At 42.1% G+C, this 22,639-nt stretch overlaps 1 protein-coding gene across 2 annotated transcripts; it reads left to right on the top strand.

Moving 5' to 3' along the window:
* The first annotated feature begins 1,573 nt into the window (after positions 1-1,573).
* PPP1R17 (protein phosphatase 1 regulatory subunit 17) lies at positions 1,574-14,165 on the top strand. Of its 2 annotated transcripts, XM_068972292.1 has the most exons (4): positions 1,574-1,655; positions 4,819-4,971; positions 6,251-6,403; positions 14,086-14,165. In XM_068972292.1, the coding sequence occupies exons 1-4, from the start codon at positions 1,574-1,576 to the stop codon at positions 14,163-14,165; spliced, it is 468 nt and encodes a 155-aa protein (XP_068828393.1). The 2 variants fall into 2 exon arrangements, with proteins under 2 accessions (XP_068828393.1, XP_068828394.1); XM_068972293.1 differs by lacking the exon at positions 4,819-4,971.
* The last annotated feature ends 8,474 nt before the right edge of the window (positions 14,166-22,639 follow it).

Here is a 22,639-nt window from a genome sequence, read left to right as displayed (position 1 = left end):
TTATGGTTCCAGGGAATTGGCAGTCTCCATACAAACACTAAAAACAATGGCCTGAATTGATTTCTGCTGAAGTCACTCAGAGCAGTCGGTCTTCTCAGAATGACACTAAAAGCTGGCTCAAGTAATCTGTTAATGGCTCCATCTGTTCCACAATGATCTCAGCTTGTAGGGGGAGCAGCCCTCTAGCCTTCCCAGAGAACATTGGCTTCTTCCTCAGAAGACAACTGAGTTGAACTAATTCTATGGGCTTGAAATGTTAACTCAGTTGGTGTGTGCGTTCTCCAGCACGCCAGTGATCCAAGAATCTCAAGAAAAGAGGACAAACTGGGTCATTTAAATAGCATTCCTCTTCAACCATTATTGCTATGGTAGAACATGAGCAATAAATCATCCCAAAGAAACAGAAGATAGGCAGACTCTAATGAGGATTTCCTATAAATCTCATCTAATGCATTCCTCATTCAGACCTGACATATGTCCGTTCTGAACCCCTACTCCTCGTGAACAGTGGCTACAACTAATAGCTCTGTAAAGTTCGATGGATTTGCGGTTTAGGAAAGATGGGCAATGGCAGGGGGGTGGGGCAAGAGGAAACAGATTTGCTCTAATGTCAGAAATCTCTAGGGAGAAACTAATAAAGATCTGTTTCAAGACCTGGATATTTTCCTACCAGAATTGTAACACGAATAGGGAAGAAGTCTCAGTACTTCATAGTTACAAACATGCAATGGTAGAAAATCAGAAACCTTGTTCAATGTGGATTCAAAGGAACCACTATTTCAAGAGTCTTGGGTCACTAGTGGAAGTTTGCAGAAATAGAGATATATCCAAGTGTGGCTATTTAATAAATGTGGGACTGAATAAATTAATTAAATTTTCTGATCCTCAGTTTTCTTACCTGTGAAAAGTAAAAGTGAAGCCGCTCAGTCATGCCCGACTCTTTGCGACCCCATGGATAGTAGCCTACACCAAGCTCCTCTGTCCATGGGATTTTCAAGGCAAGAGTACTGGAGTGGGTTGCCATTTCCTTCTCCAGGGAATCTTCCCAACCCAGGGATCGAACCCAGGTCTCTAACATTGTAGACAGATGCTTTACCATCTGAGCCACCAGGGAAGTTTCCATACCTGTGAAGTAGGCATAATCCTACTTTGCAGAACTCAACCAAAAAAAAAAAAAATTCAGGCAAGATTTAATAAGATTTCCTGTAACTCCCAGCTAATTCATTTCTAATTCACTTTATAAGGGTTCTTTCTAAACCCCCACAGTACTTCTGAAAGATGGCAAATATTGAACATTTGATACATGACAATTACTGACAAATCCATATCTCTGTGTGTGTATGTGTGTGTGAGTGTGATTCATTTATTTTGGCTTAAATATTAAGTTTAGAACTTCTAGTAGCTAAGTAGAAAAAGCAGACTTCAAAATAGAATTGAATTGAGAGCATAGCAGTAAATGTTCAATAAATATATTTATTTAATAAGTGAGTGAATAAGCAGAAGACATACTAATGGTCTTGTTTCTATACTTCTGTGGTGCTGGGGAAGAAATCCACACACCTGCTCTCCTTTGATGATGTCTACTGAGCAAATGCAGCCTCTGGAGCTCTCAGAAGACAGACTGGACAAGCTAGACCCTCGCTGCAGCCACTTAGGTAAATGCTACAGTGTGAATGTCAGTGGTGAAAGTCAGAAAGGGGGCGTCTCTGCCATTCAGTTTGCAAGCAAGTCAGAGGGAGGTTCCCGGAAACCTGATAGTTTGAGATTTCTGTTGACAGCCAACACCAGATGGACAGGCAAATAGCCCATGGGTCTGTGGGGTCTGTCATGTAAATATTAGCTGAAGCACTGGAGAGAAGCTCATTAGAATTTAAAAAAGAGAGAAGAGGCATTGTCCTCTTTTTCGGGTCTGACAGAGTCCCAGGCAGAGCATTTTTGAGGCCATAAATGGAGAGTGGCAGTCTAGCTTGTTTCCAGTATTTCCTGACACACTTACACCCCATGTGCAGTGCCAATAAAATATTTCAAATATCTCTCTTTGCCTATCAAGACAGAATTTTAAATAGCCTTTTTCTGCTTTATTGTCAATCTGTTTCCTTTCCAGAACTGACTTTCTGCATAACCTTTGTAATGAAAATACCAGAAACATTTCTGCCTCTCCCATTTCTAAAAATGAGACACTCAGACTTTTGATGGATGGGCCTTTTGCATATTCATAGCCTTTGTTTATGCCTCGCCTGGTTATGACTCCATGCCCCCCACCACCTCTCCCTTCTCCCCATTTACTCTCAAGATATGTTGTACTCAGGATTTCTCCAAAAATCAGGGAAATGCATTTGAATTAAAAGTTAAAATTGAAGAAAATGTCTTGCTCTCTGTACAGTGCCCTGAGTGGCACCTTGGGGTTGAATAGTCACCCATGACTGGTCCATAGCCAGCCTGTACCTCCAGAGACCCCACAGCTGGGCAGTACCCATTCTGAGCCATTTTCATTCATTCAGCAAAGGTCTACAGTATGTATAATGTGGGGGAGATTAATTGTGCTCTGTGGTAATAAAGTTTTGAAATTACATTTTCAGCCAGGCATTGCAATACATAGTCCCTAGAGCCTGGCTTTAACCCTGTTGCCATAATCTACCAACAGTGGAATCTTTAGCCTTTTAGCTGGCCTTCTGAACCTGTTTCCTCAGTACAAATTATGGCTAAAAATACCTTTCCTTGTGGGCATGATATGAGAACTAAGTGAGATAATGTATTCAGAATGGTGAGAGTATTTAACAGCTAGTAAAACACAGGCATTGTCGAATAGGAGAAGGTATGGTCTATCCCACACATGAAAATGAGGTGAAATCACCAAGTTGATAAGTAGCACTCATAAAGTCCCCCTTTCATCTCCTTTCCTGTGTGCATAGAAACTTAAAATCATACAGGCCAATGCCTTACACACAGTACAATTTAAAAAAGTGTTTATTAAATTGAAATGATTGGATGAAATTATTAAAATCTCCTAGGTAGAAGGAAATATTTATTACTATTGGCTGAAGAATGATGTTTTTCATTTTTGGCTATGTATTATGACCTTTTGATGATGCAGGCATAATTATGTATGGTAACTAAATATGTCTGGTGATACGTTCCTCACACATATTTGGGTATACTCAGTCACTCCGTTGTGTCCGAGTCTTTGCAACCCTATGGGTGGACTGCAGCCTGCCAGGCTCCTCTGTTCATGGGATTTCCCAGGCAAGAATACTGGAGTGGGTTGCCATTTCCTTCTCCAGGGGATCTTCCCAACCCAGGGATCGAACCCTTGTTGCCTGTGGTATCTGCATTATACATGGATTCTTTACTGCTGAGCCACCTTGGGTTTTCTAAGGCAAAGAATCATCCAGATATAATGTCCAATAGACCATAAGTAACTTGGAAACAAAGTATGTTTTACTTCTAGTTTTAGTCCTAGCTCAATGTCTGGCATATATAGTAGGAGCTTAATCAACATTCATTGAATGAATAAATGAATGAATGACACAGGCTATGTCTAGACCCATAAAACTAAAGTGAAAATGTTTGGCACATTTAATCCTCCATGTTTTAAAGAAGCTCACCTGAATGTTTTCATTAAAAAAAAGAAAGAGAAAGCAAGAAAGGACAGATAAGAGGAAGGGAGGGAGGGAAGAGGGATTGAAAAGATTCAATTAGTCCCTAAATTTCCCCAACTTCATTCATAATTATAGATCTAGCCAGGCAATATCCAGGTGATAGTGAGTTTCCAGAGAAAACAGATAGTTTCATTGTTTTGCAGCTTCTTAGAATCCTAATAGAAGAGCTCTTTATACAAAATATATTTGAGTTCATTCATTCAAGCATACATTCAACAAATATCTGTTCATTGTTACTAAGGAGATAAAACACAAGACACCTGTCATCAAAGAGGGCAGAGAAAACACATGCATAAATAATAACTAGATTATCCTTTAAAGGTGTTACATGAGTAAAAATGCTGTGGATATTTATAAGATGAGAAAGGACATGCAGGACTAGAATTAGTGAGGTAAGACAAAGATGGGGTGGGATGAGAGGGTTGGGCTTTCCTCTGAGCCTTTGGGAAAGTATTGGGGGTTAGCAACGGCCAGAGTGAACATTTTTTAAGTATTTGAAATATATCAAATGTATCAAATGATTTATCATCATCAACAAATTTAATTATCTCTGTCTTTGTCTCTCTCTCACACACACACGCACGCATTGATTTAATATTATCCCCATCTTATAAGTTGAGAGAATATTAAAGTTCCTAAGTATTAAGACTCCCCACCCACAAAAAAAAAAATAAAGTCTTGCCAAGTTCTCAGAACTAACAAGAAATAGAATCAAAATTTTAACTCATATCAGTCTAACTCCACCTAATCATTGTTTCAACATGCATTGTTTCAACATGCATTCACAACTGAGCGACTTCACTTCCACTTTTCACTTTCATGCATTGGAGAAGGAAATGGCAACCCACTCCAGTGTTCTTGCCTGGAGAATCCCAGGGATGGGGGAGCCTGGTGGGCTGCCGTCTATGGGGTCGCAGAGAGTCGGACACGACTGAAGCGACTTAGCAGCAGCAGCAGCAGCAGCAGTTTTCCCTTTTATTGCATATATCCATGCCTGCAAAGTCCTCCATAGAAAAAGGCCACAATCAATAAATGCTTTTCTTTTTCAGACCAAAAGATTTCTCCCTCCCATCAGATTTAACTGTAAACCAACCAGTCTGTGACTGAACCCTTGCTCATGTCATATTCTTCTTTTGTCTTTGTATCTTGTCAAAATCAGATGATCTTTCAGACCAGTTTATTAAGGACTGTGATCTCAAAAAGAAGCCTATAAAGGGGAAAAATGTACAAGTCACCCTGAATGTTGAGTCAGATCAGAAAAAACCAAGGAGAAAAGACACACCGGCCCTGCATGTTCCGCCTTTCATACCAGGTAATGGACAATGAGGTCAGTTTGCATGTCTGTAAAAGGGGACTACTGGCTTCTAGATTACATTTTTTTTTCCCTTAAATAGTTTGATATTTTTCAATCATTGGTACAGACTCTGTATTTGTCTTAGTTACTCTAAGGAGGTCACTATAGCACAGAAATTCTAAAATATGAGTGGATAACACAATACAAGTGTACTTTAATCAGTGGAAGCTGGGGGGAGTGGAGAGGCAGGCTTTGCTCCAAACAGTCATTCAGGGACTCAAGACAATGGACACCATCAGCACTTGGCTTCTAAAGTCTCCGCAGGCACGGGCATCCAGCAGACTCAGAGCAGACAGAGTGGAGGGTCGGCAGGCACACGCACTTCCTTCAGTCACTTCCTCACCTGACTGCAAGGGAGGCTGAGAAATGCAGCCCAGGTCTGAGCCAGGAGCAGAACAAAACAGTCTTAGGAACAGCTAACGTGTCTCTGTAACAACCATGCATGTGACTTGTGACACCCTCTTGTTTCCAAAAGTTTTGTTTTATTTCCTCTACCCCTTCCTTCCAGGATATTTATTTAATGTCCTCTCTATTCACAACCTACTCTTAGGGAGACAGAAGAAATAGAAATTTTCCTTTCTGGAAAGAAACTTTCCGTTTTATAAAACGGAGATAAGAGAAACATAAACAGCTGAAATACGCAGTAAGAGAGAACATCATAAAGGCGGCCTCAGATAAGGCCCCTGGGAGCTCAGTTCGGCCTATGAACTGTAGACTGGTTTTCTAGAGGAGGCTGTTTTTAGAGAGTTTGTGCATAATGGAGAGAACATTCATGTGTAGAAGAGGGGAGAGGAGGCAGGTGGTGGAAGCAGAGAACTAGTTAAGCCAGTGAAGAACATAGTAGCACGTAGCTTATAGAACAGCAAATGCCCCATCATTCTAGCAAGGGTAGGCTTCAGCAGCAGACAAAACTCAGCTCAATTCCTCCAGCACATCTTTGCCTCACTTTCCTCAGCAAAGTAACAGTGGTAGTATTAAAAAACCTCACGTTTCTGAGAGGCTAAAATGAAATCAGTCATGTAAAAACCCTTTGTATAAAGCATGTTATCTAGTGTAGCCTCCATAGATATAATTCTTATGATAAAGAACCTGCTTTTATTAAGATATTTGAAAAGTTGATTATTAAGATGATGTTTGCACATCACCAGATGCATGTGCAAATATGGACACACTGTCCTCGTGTTCTGAGACATATGTGCTTGACCCTGTTTCTCCCTCTGTTCTCCTAACTACGCAGACGTCCTTTCAGAACATTTAATTACAAGATACGATGTCCAAGACATACAACCAAAGGGCAAAATGAGTCCAGTTCTTCAAAACACTGACCTGGAACAGAAAAAGCCAAGGAGAAAAGACACACCTGCCCTGCACGTGTCCCCCTTTGCAGCAGGTAAAAGAGCTGGTGCAGGGCATTTGCAAGGGGTGATGGGAACAGGTCAAGAGCCTTACCATCTGGAGTGCCACAGGCTCAGCCTTTGTCCTGGCCCAGCAGTCTGTGTCTTGCAGGAATGTTCACGGGAGGAATATTTACTGCTGCCTCTCAGGTTTGCCTTCCTTGGCAGTTTACCTGGGGCTGACAGAGCATAACTCATGCTTCAGCAGAACTGATCAGATCCGCTGAGTCAATAAAATAGAAATGCCAGTGGGTCCTCGAAAAGAATTTAAATACCCTCCTCCCCAGTCACCCAGGGATCTTGCATCCTATGACTGAGGGTTGGTTCTCCCAAAACACCTGGATATATTGACCAAATCCTCAAAATAAGAGAGAGGGAGGGAGAGAGAGAGAGCTGCAGAAATAATGATAGCCCTTTCTATGTGAGTCAAATCAAACCAAAAAATCTTGCTGAACTATGGGCACAATCCCTCACTGTAGGGCAGCCAGTGTGTGAGGTATAGTCTTGTCCCTGAGAATTTTAGGTACAAGTTGGGAAATTGGGGAGTGAGACAAGTAAGTCATGGTCAGAGGATAAGATGGGAGTGTGTGTTTGTTTTATGTAGATAGTCTGGGGTGGGAGAATGGCAGAGGAGAAAATGCACTAAGATTTATTGAAAGCCTACTAAATGTTAGGTACTGGATTTGGTATGTCTCGTGGATTTTCAAAAAATCAACTGAATAACACAATGAAGTAGATATCATCTCACTTTACAGATATAGAGATTGAGAGAGGATTTAAGTAACTTAGCTACTCTAAAATCTTTTGTTGATGAAATTGATGGACGGATAGCTGATTAGCTAATTGATGATGGGATGATTAGAAGGACTGATGAATGGATCAAATTATGCTCATGATCAAACACTGTTATGTGACAGAGCTGGGGCTCCAATCCAGGTCTGTCTCTTCTGTGAGCAGTTTTTCATTGTATCATGCTATGGTTTGGACCTATAGCAATCCAGAAGGGACACTTTTGGGAGACGATGAGATTTAGTCATTATTATAAGACTGTATTTTCGCATGATTTCATCTAATAACAAAATTGAAAGATGGTTCAGAAGACATCATGAAAAGGCAATCAGGGGAGCAGATGGTTGCTGATTTCTGAGAAAAGCCAGACAAAGAGGCATGAAGCATGAGGAGGCACTTGTCTGGAGAAATGGACTGAGGACCCATCCATAGGCTGTGAATCTGCCTTAGACATGCTTCTCATAGGTTTCATGCATCCCTACCTGCCCCTTGATCCTCAAATCTATCACGTGTTTCCTCCAAGCTCTGCCTTTGTCCACCTTACGGAGAAGGCAATGGCACCCCTCTCCAGTACTCTTGCCTGGAAAACCCCATGGACGGAGGAGCCTGGTAGGCTGCAGTCCATGGGGTCGCTGAGGGTCGGACATGACTGAGCGACTTCACTTTCACTTTTCACTTTCCTGCATTGGAGAAGGAAATGGCAACCCACTCCAGTGTTCTTGCTTGGAGAATCCCAGGGATGGGGGTGCCTGGTGGGCTGCCATCTATGGGGTCGCACAGAATCGGACACGACTGAAGCGACTTAGCAGCAGCAGCAGTCACTTTTTACAACAGCCAGCTCTAGGTCTCTACCAACAGACACCTCCAAGTCCAGAATGAATCTTTTTAATTCTAAACCTTTTTTTTTTAAATTCGAGCTGGATGTGCAAATACCAAGACTCTGCCCTCTCTTTTAGTATTGTCCTTATCTTTCATTGCTGTTACTGTAGCTGTTATTTAATTTATTTACATCTAAGACATTTTTGATGAAGTCATTAGAAATGGCCTGGGATTGCCTTGTGTTGCTGGTATTGACCTTAATAACTGGTCCAGTCCCTCCTATGTAGCCCCCACTCCATAAGTATCTGTTGATTTGGTATTCTATTTGGCAATCATGATTCAGTGTTTCACGTTCTCCATTAAGAGACTATTTTCTGCTCATTCGTGTATTTACTTTTACTAAAGTCCTTCTAGGGGAAGGCTTGGAAGAGGAACAAAACTGTTTATGGGCAGAGAGTTACTTTAGTGTACAACATTGAACATGGGCTTTGGAGTCAGAAAGCTGTAGGCTTGATCTCTGGTTCCGCTTCATTCTAGCTTAATGACTTTGGGCAACTAACATAAACTAGAAGAGCCTCATTTATTTTATCCATCTCTCAAAGAAAAACCATAAAACCCATCTTCCCACATTGCTAACAAACTTAAAGTGTATAAGATACTTAGCACACTTCCTGGCTTATTGAAAGACTTCAGTAAACATTAGTTTGTCTCCATCCTCTTTTCAACATTATATTCTTTGAAATGCTAAACCATTTCTAAAGGTGAGAATTTTTTTAGCCACAGTGTTTTACCTCTCCATGGAAAACTGCTGATTCAAGGAACTTCCTCAAATGTTGAGCTCTATTTCTCTGGCAATGGAGGCTCCCTACATCCCAAAATCAATCTTCTAAGAGAACAAGATTCCTGCACAAATAAAAAATGTTTATCAAACTGTGCAGAGTACACAAGAGTGTTGGGGGAGGGGTTGCTGTATAGTCACAAACTATACACATTATTGAATTCCTTGAATCAGCAAATCTCTGTCTTGCAAGTATTTGCAATTATCGTGTTCTATGATTCCAGCTTTTATTAGCATATTAGCTGAAGTACTTTATTTTTGAAGAGCCTTTTAGTATCTAAAGATTTGGCAGTAATCGAAATGTTAGTTAAGCTGATAAGGATAGAGCCTTCAGCAGATGTTTAGAGAGACTCACATTGGTTTTAATAAGGATGTTGAGAGGAATTCACAGAAAAATGCTCTCCAGAGACATCTCCTCTCATTAGCCCTTGGCAAGGAAAGGCTGGACAAGGATTCACTCTCTCCTTTAAATTTCCAGTTAACTACCTTCATTCCCCGAGGTTAACAAGCTTTTGTGACAGATTCCAATCACCAGACAACTCCTCTGAGCAGTAAGGAGTCATCTTGGGCTTCCTCTCCAGTTTTGCTCTCAGTGTGATCCGAGGTTGCCAGGGCCAAAGAGCTGCAGGGCAGGGAGCACTGGGTTAGGACTGGTCAGATCTGAGTAGCCAAGATCCGCTTAAGAATCTTTAGTTGAGATCTGTGGCAAAAGAAACCGGAGAAAGTAATGAACAATTTGGCTGAAAGTCTTGAAGAGAAGCCTCCTAGGTAACTGACCCATGAACTGTGAACACTTGGAGATCAAAGCTCAATTTTGTACTTGTAGACAGGAGACTGACGTGTCCTTTGAAAGTGATGTCTCTTCTGTCCTGCCAAGAAGAGAGCACTCTCTGGTGTGGTTGACCAGGAATGGTGGTGTCTTAGGTCTGACTGCCGTAGATCCACACACATCTGTGATGCAGGTGACCACCTCTGGATGGTGCTCTGGCTGGGATCATGACTGAAGACAGCTTACTGCAGAACTAATTGACACTTTAGAGGTCTTGGACCGACAGCTTCAGCCTTAAAAGCACATCAGGTTCTGAGAAGGAGCCAAGTTCCCTAAACTTGCCTACAGAAAGAGTGGAAGGGAAAGAGTTAACATTTTCTAAATCCCTACTATATTCCACGTCTTGTGCTGCTGCTGCTGCTGCTAAGTCGCTTCAGTCGTGTCCAACTCTGCGCCTCCATAGACGGCAGCCCACCAGGCTTCCCCATCCCTGGGATTCTCCAGACCAGAACACTGGAGTGGGTTGCCAGTTCCTTCTCCAATGCGTAAAAGTGAAAAGTGAAAGTGAAGTCGCTCAGTTGTGTCCCACTCTTCGCGACCCCATGGACTGCAGCCGACCAGGCTCCTCCGTCCATGGGATTTTCCAGGCAAGAGTACTGGAGTGGGGTGCCATTGCCTTTTCTGAGTCTTATGCTAGATATTAGAATATCCTCTGAGACTCTCATAGTTTGGTAGGACATACAGATGTCTTCTCCAACAATTCCTACAATGTGAAAAATATTTTAACAGAGGTTCATGTAAAGTGTGAAAGTGTTAGTCACTCAGTCATGTCTGACTCTTCGTGACCCCATGGACTGTGGCCCACCAGCCTCCTCTGTCCATGGAATTCTCCAGGCAAGGATACTGGAGTGGGTTGCCATTTCCTACTCTGGGGGATATTTCTGACCCAGGGAACGAGCCCAGGTTTCCTGCACTGCAGGCAGATTCTGTACCATCTGATCCACCAAGGAAGTCCTCATGTAAGGTGTGGTTGAAGCCAAAAAGAATGTTGGACTAGATCTTTCCTGATGGGATCACCTCCTGTGATGGATACAAAGTATGTTTCCTCCAGTTTTACAGATGAATAAACTGAGAGTCACACAGGCTGAGTGACCTGCTCCAAACTGAATGAATGGCCATTGAAAGCAAAGTTTTCCAGCTCTAAAGCACATTGCTTTGATAACACACCTTTGCTTCTACAGGAAAATGTGAGCATCATGACTGAGTTAACCCAGTTAAACCAGACTAGTGTTTATCAAAACCCATTCATCTTTAAATGACCAAAGGCAATAAAATGAAGAATCAAGAGTAAGAACATAGAGATGACATATAAATGCTACTGATTTAAACATCATTCTAAGCAATGAGATCCAAGAAATCAAGAGTGTGACAAGTTACCACATTTTTTTTTCATTATAAGACATTATAAGTGAATGCTTAACTACACTAATATAAATGTTAGTTCACTTTCCATTTGAAACTATCTCCTGTGTCCCTGTGGAAAGCCTAGACTACTTTGGGAAGGGCTGACCTCTTCCCTTCCCTGAAATCTCAGTACTTTTTTCCCCCTGCCCAGATGCTTGTATAACTTGGTGTCAAGGATACTAAAAATAACCAGAAAGTTGAATTTAGAACATGTAGAGGAACCAGAGGTCAAAATGCCAACATCCAGTGGATCATCAAAAAAGTAACAGAGTTCCAGAAAAACATCTATTTCTGTTTTGTTGATTATGCCAAAGCCTTTGACTGTGTGGATCACAATAAACTGTGGAAAATTCTGAAAGAGATGGAAATACCAGACCACCTGACCTGCCTCCTGAGAAATCTATATGCAAGTCAAGAAGCAACAGTTAGAACAGGACATGGAACAACAGACTGGTTCCAAACAGAGAAAGGAGTATGTCAAGGCTTATTCTGTCACCCTGCTTATTTAACTTATATGCAGAGTACATCATGAGAAATGCTGGACTGCATGAAGCACAAGCTGGAATCAAGACTTCTGGGAGAAATATCAATAACCTCACGTATGCAGATGATACCGCCTTTATGGCAGAAAGTGAAGAAGAACTAAAGAGCCTCTTGATGAAAGGGAAAGAGGAGAGTGAAAAAGTTGGCTTAAAGCTCAATATTCAGAAAACAAAAATCATGGCATCTGGTCCCATCACTTCATGGGAAATAGATGGGGAAACAAAGGAAATAGTGAGATACTTTTATTTTGGGGGGCTCCAAAATCACTGCAGATGGTGACTGCAGCCATGAAATTAAAAGACTCTTGCTCCTTGGAAGAAAAGCTATGACCAACTTAGATAGCATACTAAAAAGCAGAGACATTACTTTGCCCACAAAGTTCCATCTAGTCAAAGCTATGGTTTTTCTAGTAGTCATGTATGGATGTGAGAGTTGGACCATAAAGAAAGCCGAGCACCAAAGAATTGATGCTTTTGAACTGTGGTGTTGGGGAAGACTCTTGAGGGTCCCTTGCACTGCAAGGAGATCCAACCAGTCCATCCTAAAGGAAATCAGTCCTGGGTGTTCATTGGAAGGACTGATGTTGAAGCTGAAGCTCCAATACTTTGGCCACCTGATGTGAAGAGCTGACTCATTTGAAAAGTCCCTGATGCTGGGAAAGATTGAAGGCAGGAGGAGAAGGGGATGACAGAGGATGAGATCGTTGGATGGCATCACCAACTCAATGGACATGAGTTTGAGCAGGCTCTGGGAGTTGGTGATGGACAGGGAAGCCTGGCGTGCTACAGTTTATGAGGTTGCAAAGAGTCAGACATGACTGAGTGACTGAACTGACTGTCCACTTTGAATTCACCCAAAATTGAATTAATGTGAAGAAATATCAAAGAAGGAAGGACTGGATACTTGGGAACTCAGCATGGCTAACTCTGTGTTCTCTTACCAAGACAGCCTACATTCCAAGTAAAAATTCAAACTTCTGTGTGGCTGGTATATGAGAAAATATCTCCCAGAGTGTTTCATAAGTGATTTATGCAAAAGCCTTAGTTTCAACCAGATTCCTGAAATTGTTTTTCGCCTCCAATAAATATCAGCTAATTGGTAAAGAACCCATATGAACAAACTAGCGACTGAATCAAATAAATAGTCATTAAGATCAAAGCATAGTTTTCATTAATTTGCTACTGTTGAATGGAGTTCAGTGTTGTAAAAAGGCCTCTTGTGGTGCACAGCTTTCCTCCCTTAAGTTTCGATCTTTATGAAACGCTTCATGAACGGAAAGGTCTCTAATTACGGAAAGGGTGGGGGATTATGCAAGGCAGTGGTGGGAAAACAAAGCTGATAGACTGAGTGAGATGATAGAAAGCATGGACGACTGGCCTTGGATCACAGCTCCCTTTCCTTTTATTAAAATGACCCCATTTCATAACTCACAGGATGAGCAGAACCACCCAGACCTTGAATGGCCTGTTCTGGGTTGACCCATCCAGAAAATGGTGCTCAGGCTTCTGAATTCCACAGATCAGTAAACTTTTAAAGCAAGATATTGTGGGGTCTAAAAGGGGGATCACAACTTTGAGCTTTGCGTAGTGAGGCTGCTGACAATACAGCCATCAGATATCCCTAAAATTTCATAAAAGAAAGAATACTTTAATCCCTTAAAGAAGAGAAAGAATTGTTTTAAAATAAGGACAATTTTTAAAATTAGAGCCATAGAGCTGTATGAAAAAATTCACTGCATTTTTCTTATTTTCTCATTTTGCTCTAAACCACATGAACTTTTTCAATCTACTAGCACTGGCATTCGGAAATGGCATGTTCAGAGTCTCAGTTCAGTATTTATTTTCCCCAGATGTTAGTAAAATACGTGTAGTTTGACTTCATGAGATTTACCAGTTCTTTTCTAAGGGAAAATAAACTAGCAAATGGTCCAAGCAAAGGAAACACCAAGTTGCTCACGGGTGTAGCACTGTGCTAAGCATTATTTCATACTTCTTATTTAATTGTCAACATAACCCTTAATATAAGCATTAATGCCTTCATTTTACATACAAGAAAATTTCGATCTGAAAGTGTAATCTGGCCCAGTACAAATTAAGGGAGTGGTAGAATGAGAAATCCAAAGCGGTTAGACTCCCAAATTTGTTCGTTTTCCATCCTAATTGCTGCAAGCAAAATTGCAGAATGTAGAGAAGGGGGTGAAGGTTGCCTGTGGCTCCCAGGCTGAGCATCTCTTCTAATCAGAGCAGTATTCTCATTGAGCCACAGCTCCTCTGGGAAAGCCAAATAAGGCCACTCCGCGCCCTCTCTCTCTCTCTCTGTTGGCATCTTTAGCAGTTAGTTTTGCAGCCACTGAAACTTTTCAGGGTTGCCATGCTCCTGTGAACTGTCTATGCTGTAAAGTCATCTAATATTTTAATTAGAGGTGCTTAATTGCAGATCTGTGCTTTGTTTTTCAGGTGTGACACTGCTCAGGGACGAGAGACCCAAAGTGATCGTGGAAGATGATGAAAAAGATGGTGACAAGATGTCTATTTAAAGACATTTCCCCTGAGGCCACTTGTAAATAGGTTAGATTGGCTCCCTACGGCAATCTAGCAAAAAATAGACTTGCATTTGCTCTCATTTTGTCATAGTCCACCTTTAACATCCAGGCACCTTTTCCCCAGGAGGCACACTGTATCAGATCGCCAGTCACCTCTTTGTCTCTACTTTCTTAAATCTAGTTTCAATCCCACTGCTTGAACTTTCATTTTTCTGATGAAAAGTGGAAAGAAAGCAGACCATCTTAGACTTGGTAGATAATAGGGAAAGCTTTAGTGCTCAGCCTCTGCATCAGTTCATGGAGCAAAGAACATGGATAACACGGGAACTCTATAGTTTTTGGTTTGTGCTGCCATGTGGACTTGACTTCACATCATTCAACACCAGTTCAAGTGGGAGTTCCCTCGTGCCAATTAGGGAAGAGAATGTTTGGGTTCTAACCCACTGATTGCTTTGGAGAACATAGTCTTTCATCTCTTTTATCCTCTCTCAAGAGTCCAAGTGTCTCTGGTTACATACCTAACTATGAGCCTTGTAACTGATACCCCTTAGGGTGTAAGTAATATGTGAGCTGGGAGAGTCAACCTAGGCAACCATGCCTTGGCTGAAAACACCACACATAGAGAGTGTTCGTCTCTCTGGAGAGCTTAGCAATATACTCTAGTTATTTTTTAAAAACTTAACCATGTTGACCTGAAATTTTGTGTGTTGTGTCACAAATGAACCTTTACTAATGATGGGTAGAATACCAATATTCATGGTGAATTTACATTTTAAAAAGTTAAATAAGATCAATGGGAGGCCATTCCTATACTTCTGGCAGTCTCACTTGTTTAGACCCCAGTAAGCTTTCATGGGTGAGAAGGGAAGGTATGGTCTTGGCTAGTAAGCAGGAGTCTATGCATAACCCTGGTGGCAGCCTGCAGTCTGTGGATGTGGTGGAAAGGCTTTCTGTCCAAGGGCCTCATCCTCTGGGTGATGGACATGGGGAAAGATGAAAGCTATTATGCAAAGGTGTTTGGGTGGATATTCAAAGAGATGCTGGCTGAAAGCAATCATTTGGAAGCTTTGTTTGCACTCTGATTCTATCAGTTTGTTAATCCTTTCTGTCTTTCTGTCCTTCTCACAAACATGGAAAAGATGCAGGACCCTGCTAGTAATAAAGATGCTTCTGGTAACAGGATGCATCTCTGTGCACATTTCTCCTAAACTATCCTATTTTTTTTCACAGGAAGAAGAGGTTGCAAGAGAGACTTGAGAATTGTCATGTTTGTTTTTAACTCACAGAGATTTTTAAATGTTTCAACCAACCATTAATATTTAATAATCCAATCAGGAGAGTTTACATAAAATCCTAGATTTCCAGATTCTCTTGAAAAAAACACCTCAAGATCTGGCCACCTGAGCCTGATTTAGAAGCAAAGTGACTGTCAGTGGGTACTAAGCACCAGTCCTTTTAGGAGAAAATACATTCTCCAGCTCACCATCTGCCCCACCAGGTGTATTTCTCCCTCTGACTTCACCCTCCAGCCTCCACTTTTGAGTCTGGAAGCCCTGGTGGTGATCCATACTAAGGATCTCTCCCTCTTTGATCCAGTACTCACTCCGCACTCACAGCTTTGGGAGGAGCAGAATAAAACTGTGGCCAGGATGACAGCTGAAGCATAAGTGGTGAAACAAGCCACCATATCTCTCAAAAGCAACATGCAATTACAGGTATTAGATAAACAGGGTTACATCAGCACCAAGGGATTCTTAGAAAGAAAACACAGATGAATATCATCCTATCAGCTTCTCTGTACACGCCTGGCATACCTGAAGCCATGCCCACAGGGTGTGCTCAGTAAACTCGCAGGTGCTCAGAAAAGCCCTCCTCCTTTCTGACTTCCTGGAATGGGGTGGAAAGTAGACTGGCAGTTGTAGAGACAAAGGCCTTGAGTTCTTGCCCTGAATGTGCAACATTGAACAAGACCTTAGAATTCTCTGAGTCTGTTTCTTTATCATGAAAATGAAGGAATAATCCTCACTTTACCCTCACAGTCTGAGAATTACATGAGGTATTAATAACAACATATGGCAAAGGGTATAGTAAGCTCTATTCATCTGTAACAGGATACTTTTAAGATGTATTCAGAATATGGACTGTGCCTTTTCTATTGCCAAATCCCCATTGCCTGGTTATTAAGTCACTGGACTTAATTGTGAAATTTAATCACAGCCTCTGAAGAAGTACTGCAAGAGGGAATCCTGTCTGCTTAACTGAAAGACTAGTCCTTCTCTTTCCAGGAAGATGGTCTTTGTAATACTCCCAGCCTCAAAGAAGCACTCACAGAAATGGTGAGGGACAATGCTAGTCAGAACATCTCAGCAACCCTGGATGTCACTGGGCAATTTGGATTGAAACCAAGTCTCCCTCACTTCCCTTGATGCATGTGGCCCTTTTCTGAGCAGGTGAATTAGAAGTTTAATGATTACAGTTACATTTGGATTAAAGTAGTTTTCAATACATTTTGAATAACTTCCCTCCAGCTAAATAATTGTCATATTAAGAAAACAGGAGCATTACATGGTAGCCTATTCAGAAAGAAGGCCCAAATTAAAGGCAATCCCAACAGAACTGGTAAATCAGTTGGCCTTTGTTCACTCTGAAGGCACCTATCCAAAGCCCAGGCTGCCTGGGAGGAGGAGGGACTAGACAGGAAACTCTCAGCTGTCTTTCACAAAACCCACACAGCACTGGTGTCTTCATCTAAATCCAGATCCTCTTTAAAAGCTGTTTTCTGAGTTCACACAGTTCAGTTCAGTCGCTCAGTCGTGTCCGACTCTTTGCGACCCCATGGGTTGCAGCATGCCAGGCTACCCTGTCCATCACCAACTCCTGAGCTTGCTCTAACTCATGTCCATCGAGTCTGTGATGAGTTCACATAGACGCTTACTTCTTGGAAGAAAAGTTGTGACCAACCTAGATAGTATATTCAAAAGCAGAGACATTACTTTACCAACTAAGGTCCGTTTAGTCAACGCTATGGTTTTATCTGTGGTCATGTATGGATGTGAGTGTTGGTCTGTGAAGAGAGCTGAGCGCCAAAGAATTGATGTGTTTGAACTGTGGTGTTGGAGAAGACTCTTGAGGGTCCCTTGGACTGCAAGGAGATCCAACCAATCCATCCTGAAGGAGATCAACCCTGGGCTTTCTTTGGAAAGAATGATGCTAAAGCTGAAGCTCTAGTACTTTGGACACCTCATGCGAAGAGTTGACTCATTGGAAAAGACTCTGATGCTGGGAGAGATTGGGGGCAGGAGGAGAAGGGGACGACCAAGGATGAGATGGCTGGATGGCATCATGGACTCGATGGACGTGAGTCTGAGTGAACCCTGGGAGATGGTAATGGACAGGGAGGCCTGGCGTGCTGCGATTCATGGGGTCAGAAAGAGCTGGACAAGACTGAGCGACTGAACTGAATGCTTAATTATCACCTGGAAAGGCAGAGGCGGATGCTGACAAGATGTGGATAGGACCATAAAGGACTCAAGCAGTTTCCTTTTAAACACCCTTAAATGAATTTTCCCTCCCTAGCCTGTGTTGTCCATACTGTTTTCTTAAAACAAGGATAGACTGAGATGGCATGTGGCCGTGAGAGTAGGTTGATGGAGCAATTACTTTCCCTAGCTACAGGATGGAGGTGTAGACCCTCTGTCATCTAGTGTGAATGAAGCTCCCTTGAAACTTGTAGCTTCTAAGTGTGAGTTACTCAGCAAACTCCCGAAGGCAGTGAATGAATGCACAGGAAACAAATGGACTAAAAATCTCCTCCTCCTGAACACAGCTTGCCTTTGAATTGGTTTGAAAGTATCACCTCTGTAGCAGTTCAGAACATGGTAAGGACCATAATCCCTGACCCCAAAACTCAAGGCAGGAGACTCTCCACAGATATCTGTATTCATAGGGGAAATAATGTAGTATTTGAAATGAGTTCTGCCATTGAAGAATCCAAGATATCAACTTGCCTTTCTTAATAAGAGAAGGATAGGTATTTCCTAACTTGCAGTAGCATGTCCTTCTTCCAAGACAAGATTCCTCATCTTTCAGGAGACTTGTTGAGAAGAAACAAAAAATGGAAGATAATTGGGCTCAACCAAGCCAATATCACTCTTCCAATCTGGTGCCAAATGTGAGCTTTGAGAGTTGAATGAAAAACAGTGAACCATAAATCTTCATGTCCTTGCAATTAAGTATTAGAACTTCAGAAAAACAGTATTTATCCATCAAATCATATATAAACTATATGTAAAATGTATTATTTAGTCATTACTTAAATAATGTCCTTCATGAAAAGAAGAGTGTTCTCTGTGCCCTTGTATGTGTTCAATCATTTTCCCCTATCATCCCATTTGATCCTCAAAGCAATTATAAGAAAACTAAATAACCAAGGAAATTGACATAGAGGAGGAGCCAGCATGGGAATTCAGGCTTCTGTACTCATGTGTGCTGTGGTCCTGGCAGTTGGGTATGGAAGAATGACTGCTGTGTACAACCTCCTGCAGCTCCTAGCTGCCAGGCACCCAGGGTAGCTCCTACGGGCTTGTCATGGGTCCTGGGATCACCTTAGAAGGAAAGTGTCTGAAATGCTCTCTGGTGTAAGTAGAGTCAAGATTGTGCCCTTCCTGAGGTTCTATAACCAGAGTTTTTATACCAAACTGATCTTCAATTATCAGCCTGGGGCTGCTGAACCGCAGTAATGATGTACACAAAGTCAGATTAGGAGACAGTAGTTGGAAAGGTGTGTGAAACCAGGTTATGAGGTGGGGAGGATGTGGAGTGGGGGAGAGGCTGAGCCCAGTGTTAGATGTAGCTTCTGGAATCTTAAATATCTGAGTCCTCTATTCTGCGATTTCTCTAACATCTTACCAGAAAGGCTTCCTTCTGGCAGCCTGGCATTCCCTTCCCCCTGAACATTTTGCAGCTCCCAGCTACCCCCAGCACTCAAGAGGATACATGCTAGTGAGAGTCTTGAAAGTTAAAACTGATTGCTGGAATTAAAAGATGAACATTAATAACACAAGAATACCTATTTCAGGAAGTTCAAAAAGCAAGACTTCCCGCAGTTCTCATGCTGACAAGGTTGTCCTTCAATGCTGAGTGACTGGCACAACTCTTCCTCCCCTGGTCAGCACTATTATAGTTTCTTGATGCCAGAGTCTCACATGTGCCAGGAAACGCAGACTTTTCCTTGATCTGTTTCCTCCATCCTCTCCCCAGTCACATGTTGCTCTCCCTCCCTATCCCACTGCATGAGCATGCGGCTCTGTGCTCTGTTTGACAGACAGTAGTTGGAACAAGAATGAATCTCACATTCACTGAAACAAACCATCACACATAGGAAGGGCTTGAGGCATACCAGCCAACAGCCATTGCTCTAAGGCATCTGCTCAGAAAGAAAACAAGTACCATGGCCTATCCTGCTTTCCCTAAGCCCCTTAACCCCATAGAAAAGTGGCATGCTTCCCAAATGACAAAGAATTAATCTCAAAAATATACAAGCAACTCCTGCAGCCCAATTCCAGAAAAATAAGTGACCCAATAAAAAAAATAGGCCAAAGAACTAAACAGACATTTCTCCAAAGAAGACATACGGATGGCTAACAAACACATGAAAAGATGCTCAACATCACTCATTATCAGAGAAATGCAAATCAAGACCACAATGAGGTACCATCTCACGCCAGTCAGAATGGCTGCGACCCAAAAGTCTACAAGCAATAAATGCTGGAGAGGGTGCAGAGAAAAAGGAACCCTCTTACACTGTTGGTGGGAATGCAAACTAGTTCAGCCACTATGGAGAACAGTGTGGAGATTCCTTAAAAAACTGGAAATAGAACTGCCATATGACCCAGCAATCCCACTGCTGGGCATACACACCAAGGAAACCAGAATTGAAAGGGAACACATGTACCGCAATGTTCATCACAGCACTGTTTATATTAGCCAGGATATGGAAGCAACCTAGATGTCCATCAGCAGACGAATGGATAAGAAAGCTGTGGTACACATACACAATGGAATATTACTCAGCCATCAAAAAGAATGCATTTGAATCTGTTCTAATGAGGTGGATGAAACTGGAGCCTGTTATACAGAGTGAAGTAAGTCAGAAAGAAAAACACCAATACAGTGTACTAACGCATATATGTGGAATTTAGAAAGATGGTAACGATGACCCTATATATGAGACAGCAAAAGAGACACAGATGTATAGAACAGACTTTTGGACTTTGTGGGAGAAGGTGAAGGTGGGATGATCTAAGAGAATAGCATTGAAACGTATATTATCCTATGTGAAACAGATCGCCAGTCCAGGTTTGAGGCATGAGACAGGGTGCTCAGGGCTGGTGCACTGGGATGACCCTGAGGGATGGGATGGGGAGGGAGGTGGGAGGGAGGTTCAGGATGGGGAACAAATGTACACCCATGGCTGATTCATGTCAATGTATGGCAAAAAACACCAGAATATTGTCAAGTAATTAGCCTCCAATTAAGATAAATAAATAAAAACAAATAAAATTTTTTTAAAAAGAAAAGTGTCATGCTTCAATTATCCAGTGTTTGGGGGATGATTTTTTTTTTCTTTTTTAAATTTTGTGTATTTAGTTTCTTGGTTGTGCTGGATCTTTGTTGCTTTGCGTGGGCTTTCTCCAGTTGAAGCAAGTGGGGGCTACTCTTCGTTGTGGGGTATGGGCTTCTCATTGCTGTGGCTTCTCTGCTTGCAGGAACGAGATTTTAGAATGTGCAGGCTTCAGTAGTTGCAGCACCTGGGCTCAGCAGTTGCGGCCACGGGCTTAGTTGCTCCACACCATGTGGAATCTTCCCAGACCAGGGATCGAATCTGTGTAACCTGCATCGCAAGGCAGATTTTTATCCATTGTGCCAACTAGGGGGATGCTTTTGTTGAAGGGAAATCATATTGAGAAGGCCAGTATATAGAACACGTAGAATGTGAGGCACTAAGTGGGAGTAGCGTATTAGAGGGAAGCCCCACGTTTCTTCCCTCCTTCCTTCCTCTTCCCCATCACTTCCCTTGGTGGTCTTTAAGGAACTCATAGGAATTTGCCAAGCAGGGTCAGAAGCCCTGTAACTAGATAATTAGGGAGGCCGAGCATTCCTTCAGCTGCCTCCAGTGTGAAAGCCCTCTATTCACACTCAGCCCCAGGCCTCCCACATGGAGTGGGATGAGGGTTTTCATTGTGCTGGTAATGTATGGGTTTTAATATACAAGTTTGCAAGCTCCGTCTTTGATATACCCCATGCATTTCTGAATAGGAACAATGTCCCTGGCGACTCCTCAGTCTGAGCAGCGGCCAAATCTGCAGTCGCTCTCCTATAGAGCAAAGCAAAAAGCCAGCAATAAAAAAACTAAATAGCAAATCAACAGGGTGCCGTTCTTGAACAAATGCACATTCATAATTTGTAACTGTGTAGTTATAAATCCCCTCCTAGAGCTTTGCTCTAACGACCCAAAGCAGAGAGGAAGTTTTAATTTTTTTTTCCCTCCATTCGGGTATTTGGTGACAGAGCAATGTTCATTTGCCAACAGTACAAATATTTATCCTTTTTATTACTTTAAAGCATTGCTTCAGATGTAGTGGAATTACAGAGAATCGATGCTTAACTTTACCAAACCCTGCCTCTCCAGAAAAAAAAAAAAAATTCTATCAGGCATAGGTACTAATTTTAGAGAGAAAAGAGTATTCTTGGTCTATCCCAAGAGGTTTAAAGAATCCTACAAGAATGCTTGTATGTGCACATGAGTGTATACATATAAATCTCAACACAAAATATTTAACCAAAAAGTCAAGCACACAGTAGCTTGTAATGAGCCAGTCTGGGGACCAGTGGGCACACCTGGGAAAGGAGGACTAGCGGGGGTGGCAGGTCTGTCTGTACCTGTTGTTTCCTGTACCTTGTCTTGGCCAGGCCTGATCACAGAGCTCTGTTTTTCCTCCCCATCAGATTTTTGGCTGCCACAAAGTGGTGATGGAGTAAGAATTTATACAGGATAATGGGGTGGGAGGGCAGGAGAAAAAGAGATGCAACATAGAGGCTTTTCTCTAGCTTATTCTCATCCACAGCATCCTGGTCTCTCTAGCTGCTCCCATCCATTCCCAACCTCCAAATACATAGACACAGATCTATGCACCAACCCGGTACCTATCACCTGTCTCTCGCAGGGGTTCTCACCATGTTTGCATTGCTTTCTCAGATTCTTCTACCTTTTTCTTCATTCTGTGGCCTCTTTAGCATCAGGTTTAGAGGAAGAGGCCAGTGTCCCTGCTGAATCACCATTTTACTGCTTTTTAATTTTCCAAGTGTAACTGTTTTAGTGAACCACCTGAACCCAAGGGCTACAGAGAGAAATGACTTATAATTTCTCCTGCCTCTGCTATCCAATGCACTCTAACTTATCTATGTCC

The sequence above is a fragment of the Capricornis sumatraensis genome, chromosome 5, assembly GCF_032405125.1.
Source record: "Capricornis sumatraensis isolate serow.1 chromosome 5, serow.2, whole genome shotgun sequence".
In the NCBI taxonomy this organism is placed as follows: domain Eukaryota; kingdom Metazoa; phylum Chordata; class Mammalia; order Artiodactyla; family Bovidae; genus Capricornis; species Capricornis sumatraensis.
Note: the sequence above shows the minus strand (reverse complement) of the source record. Positions and strands in the feature narration are given on the sequence as shown.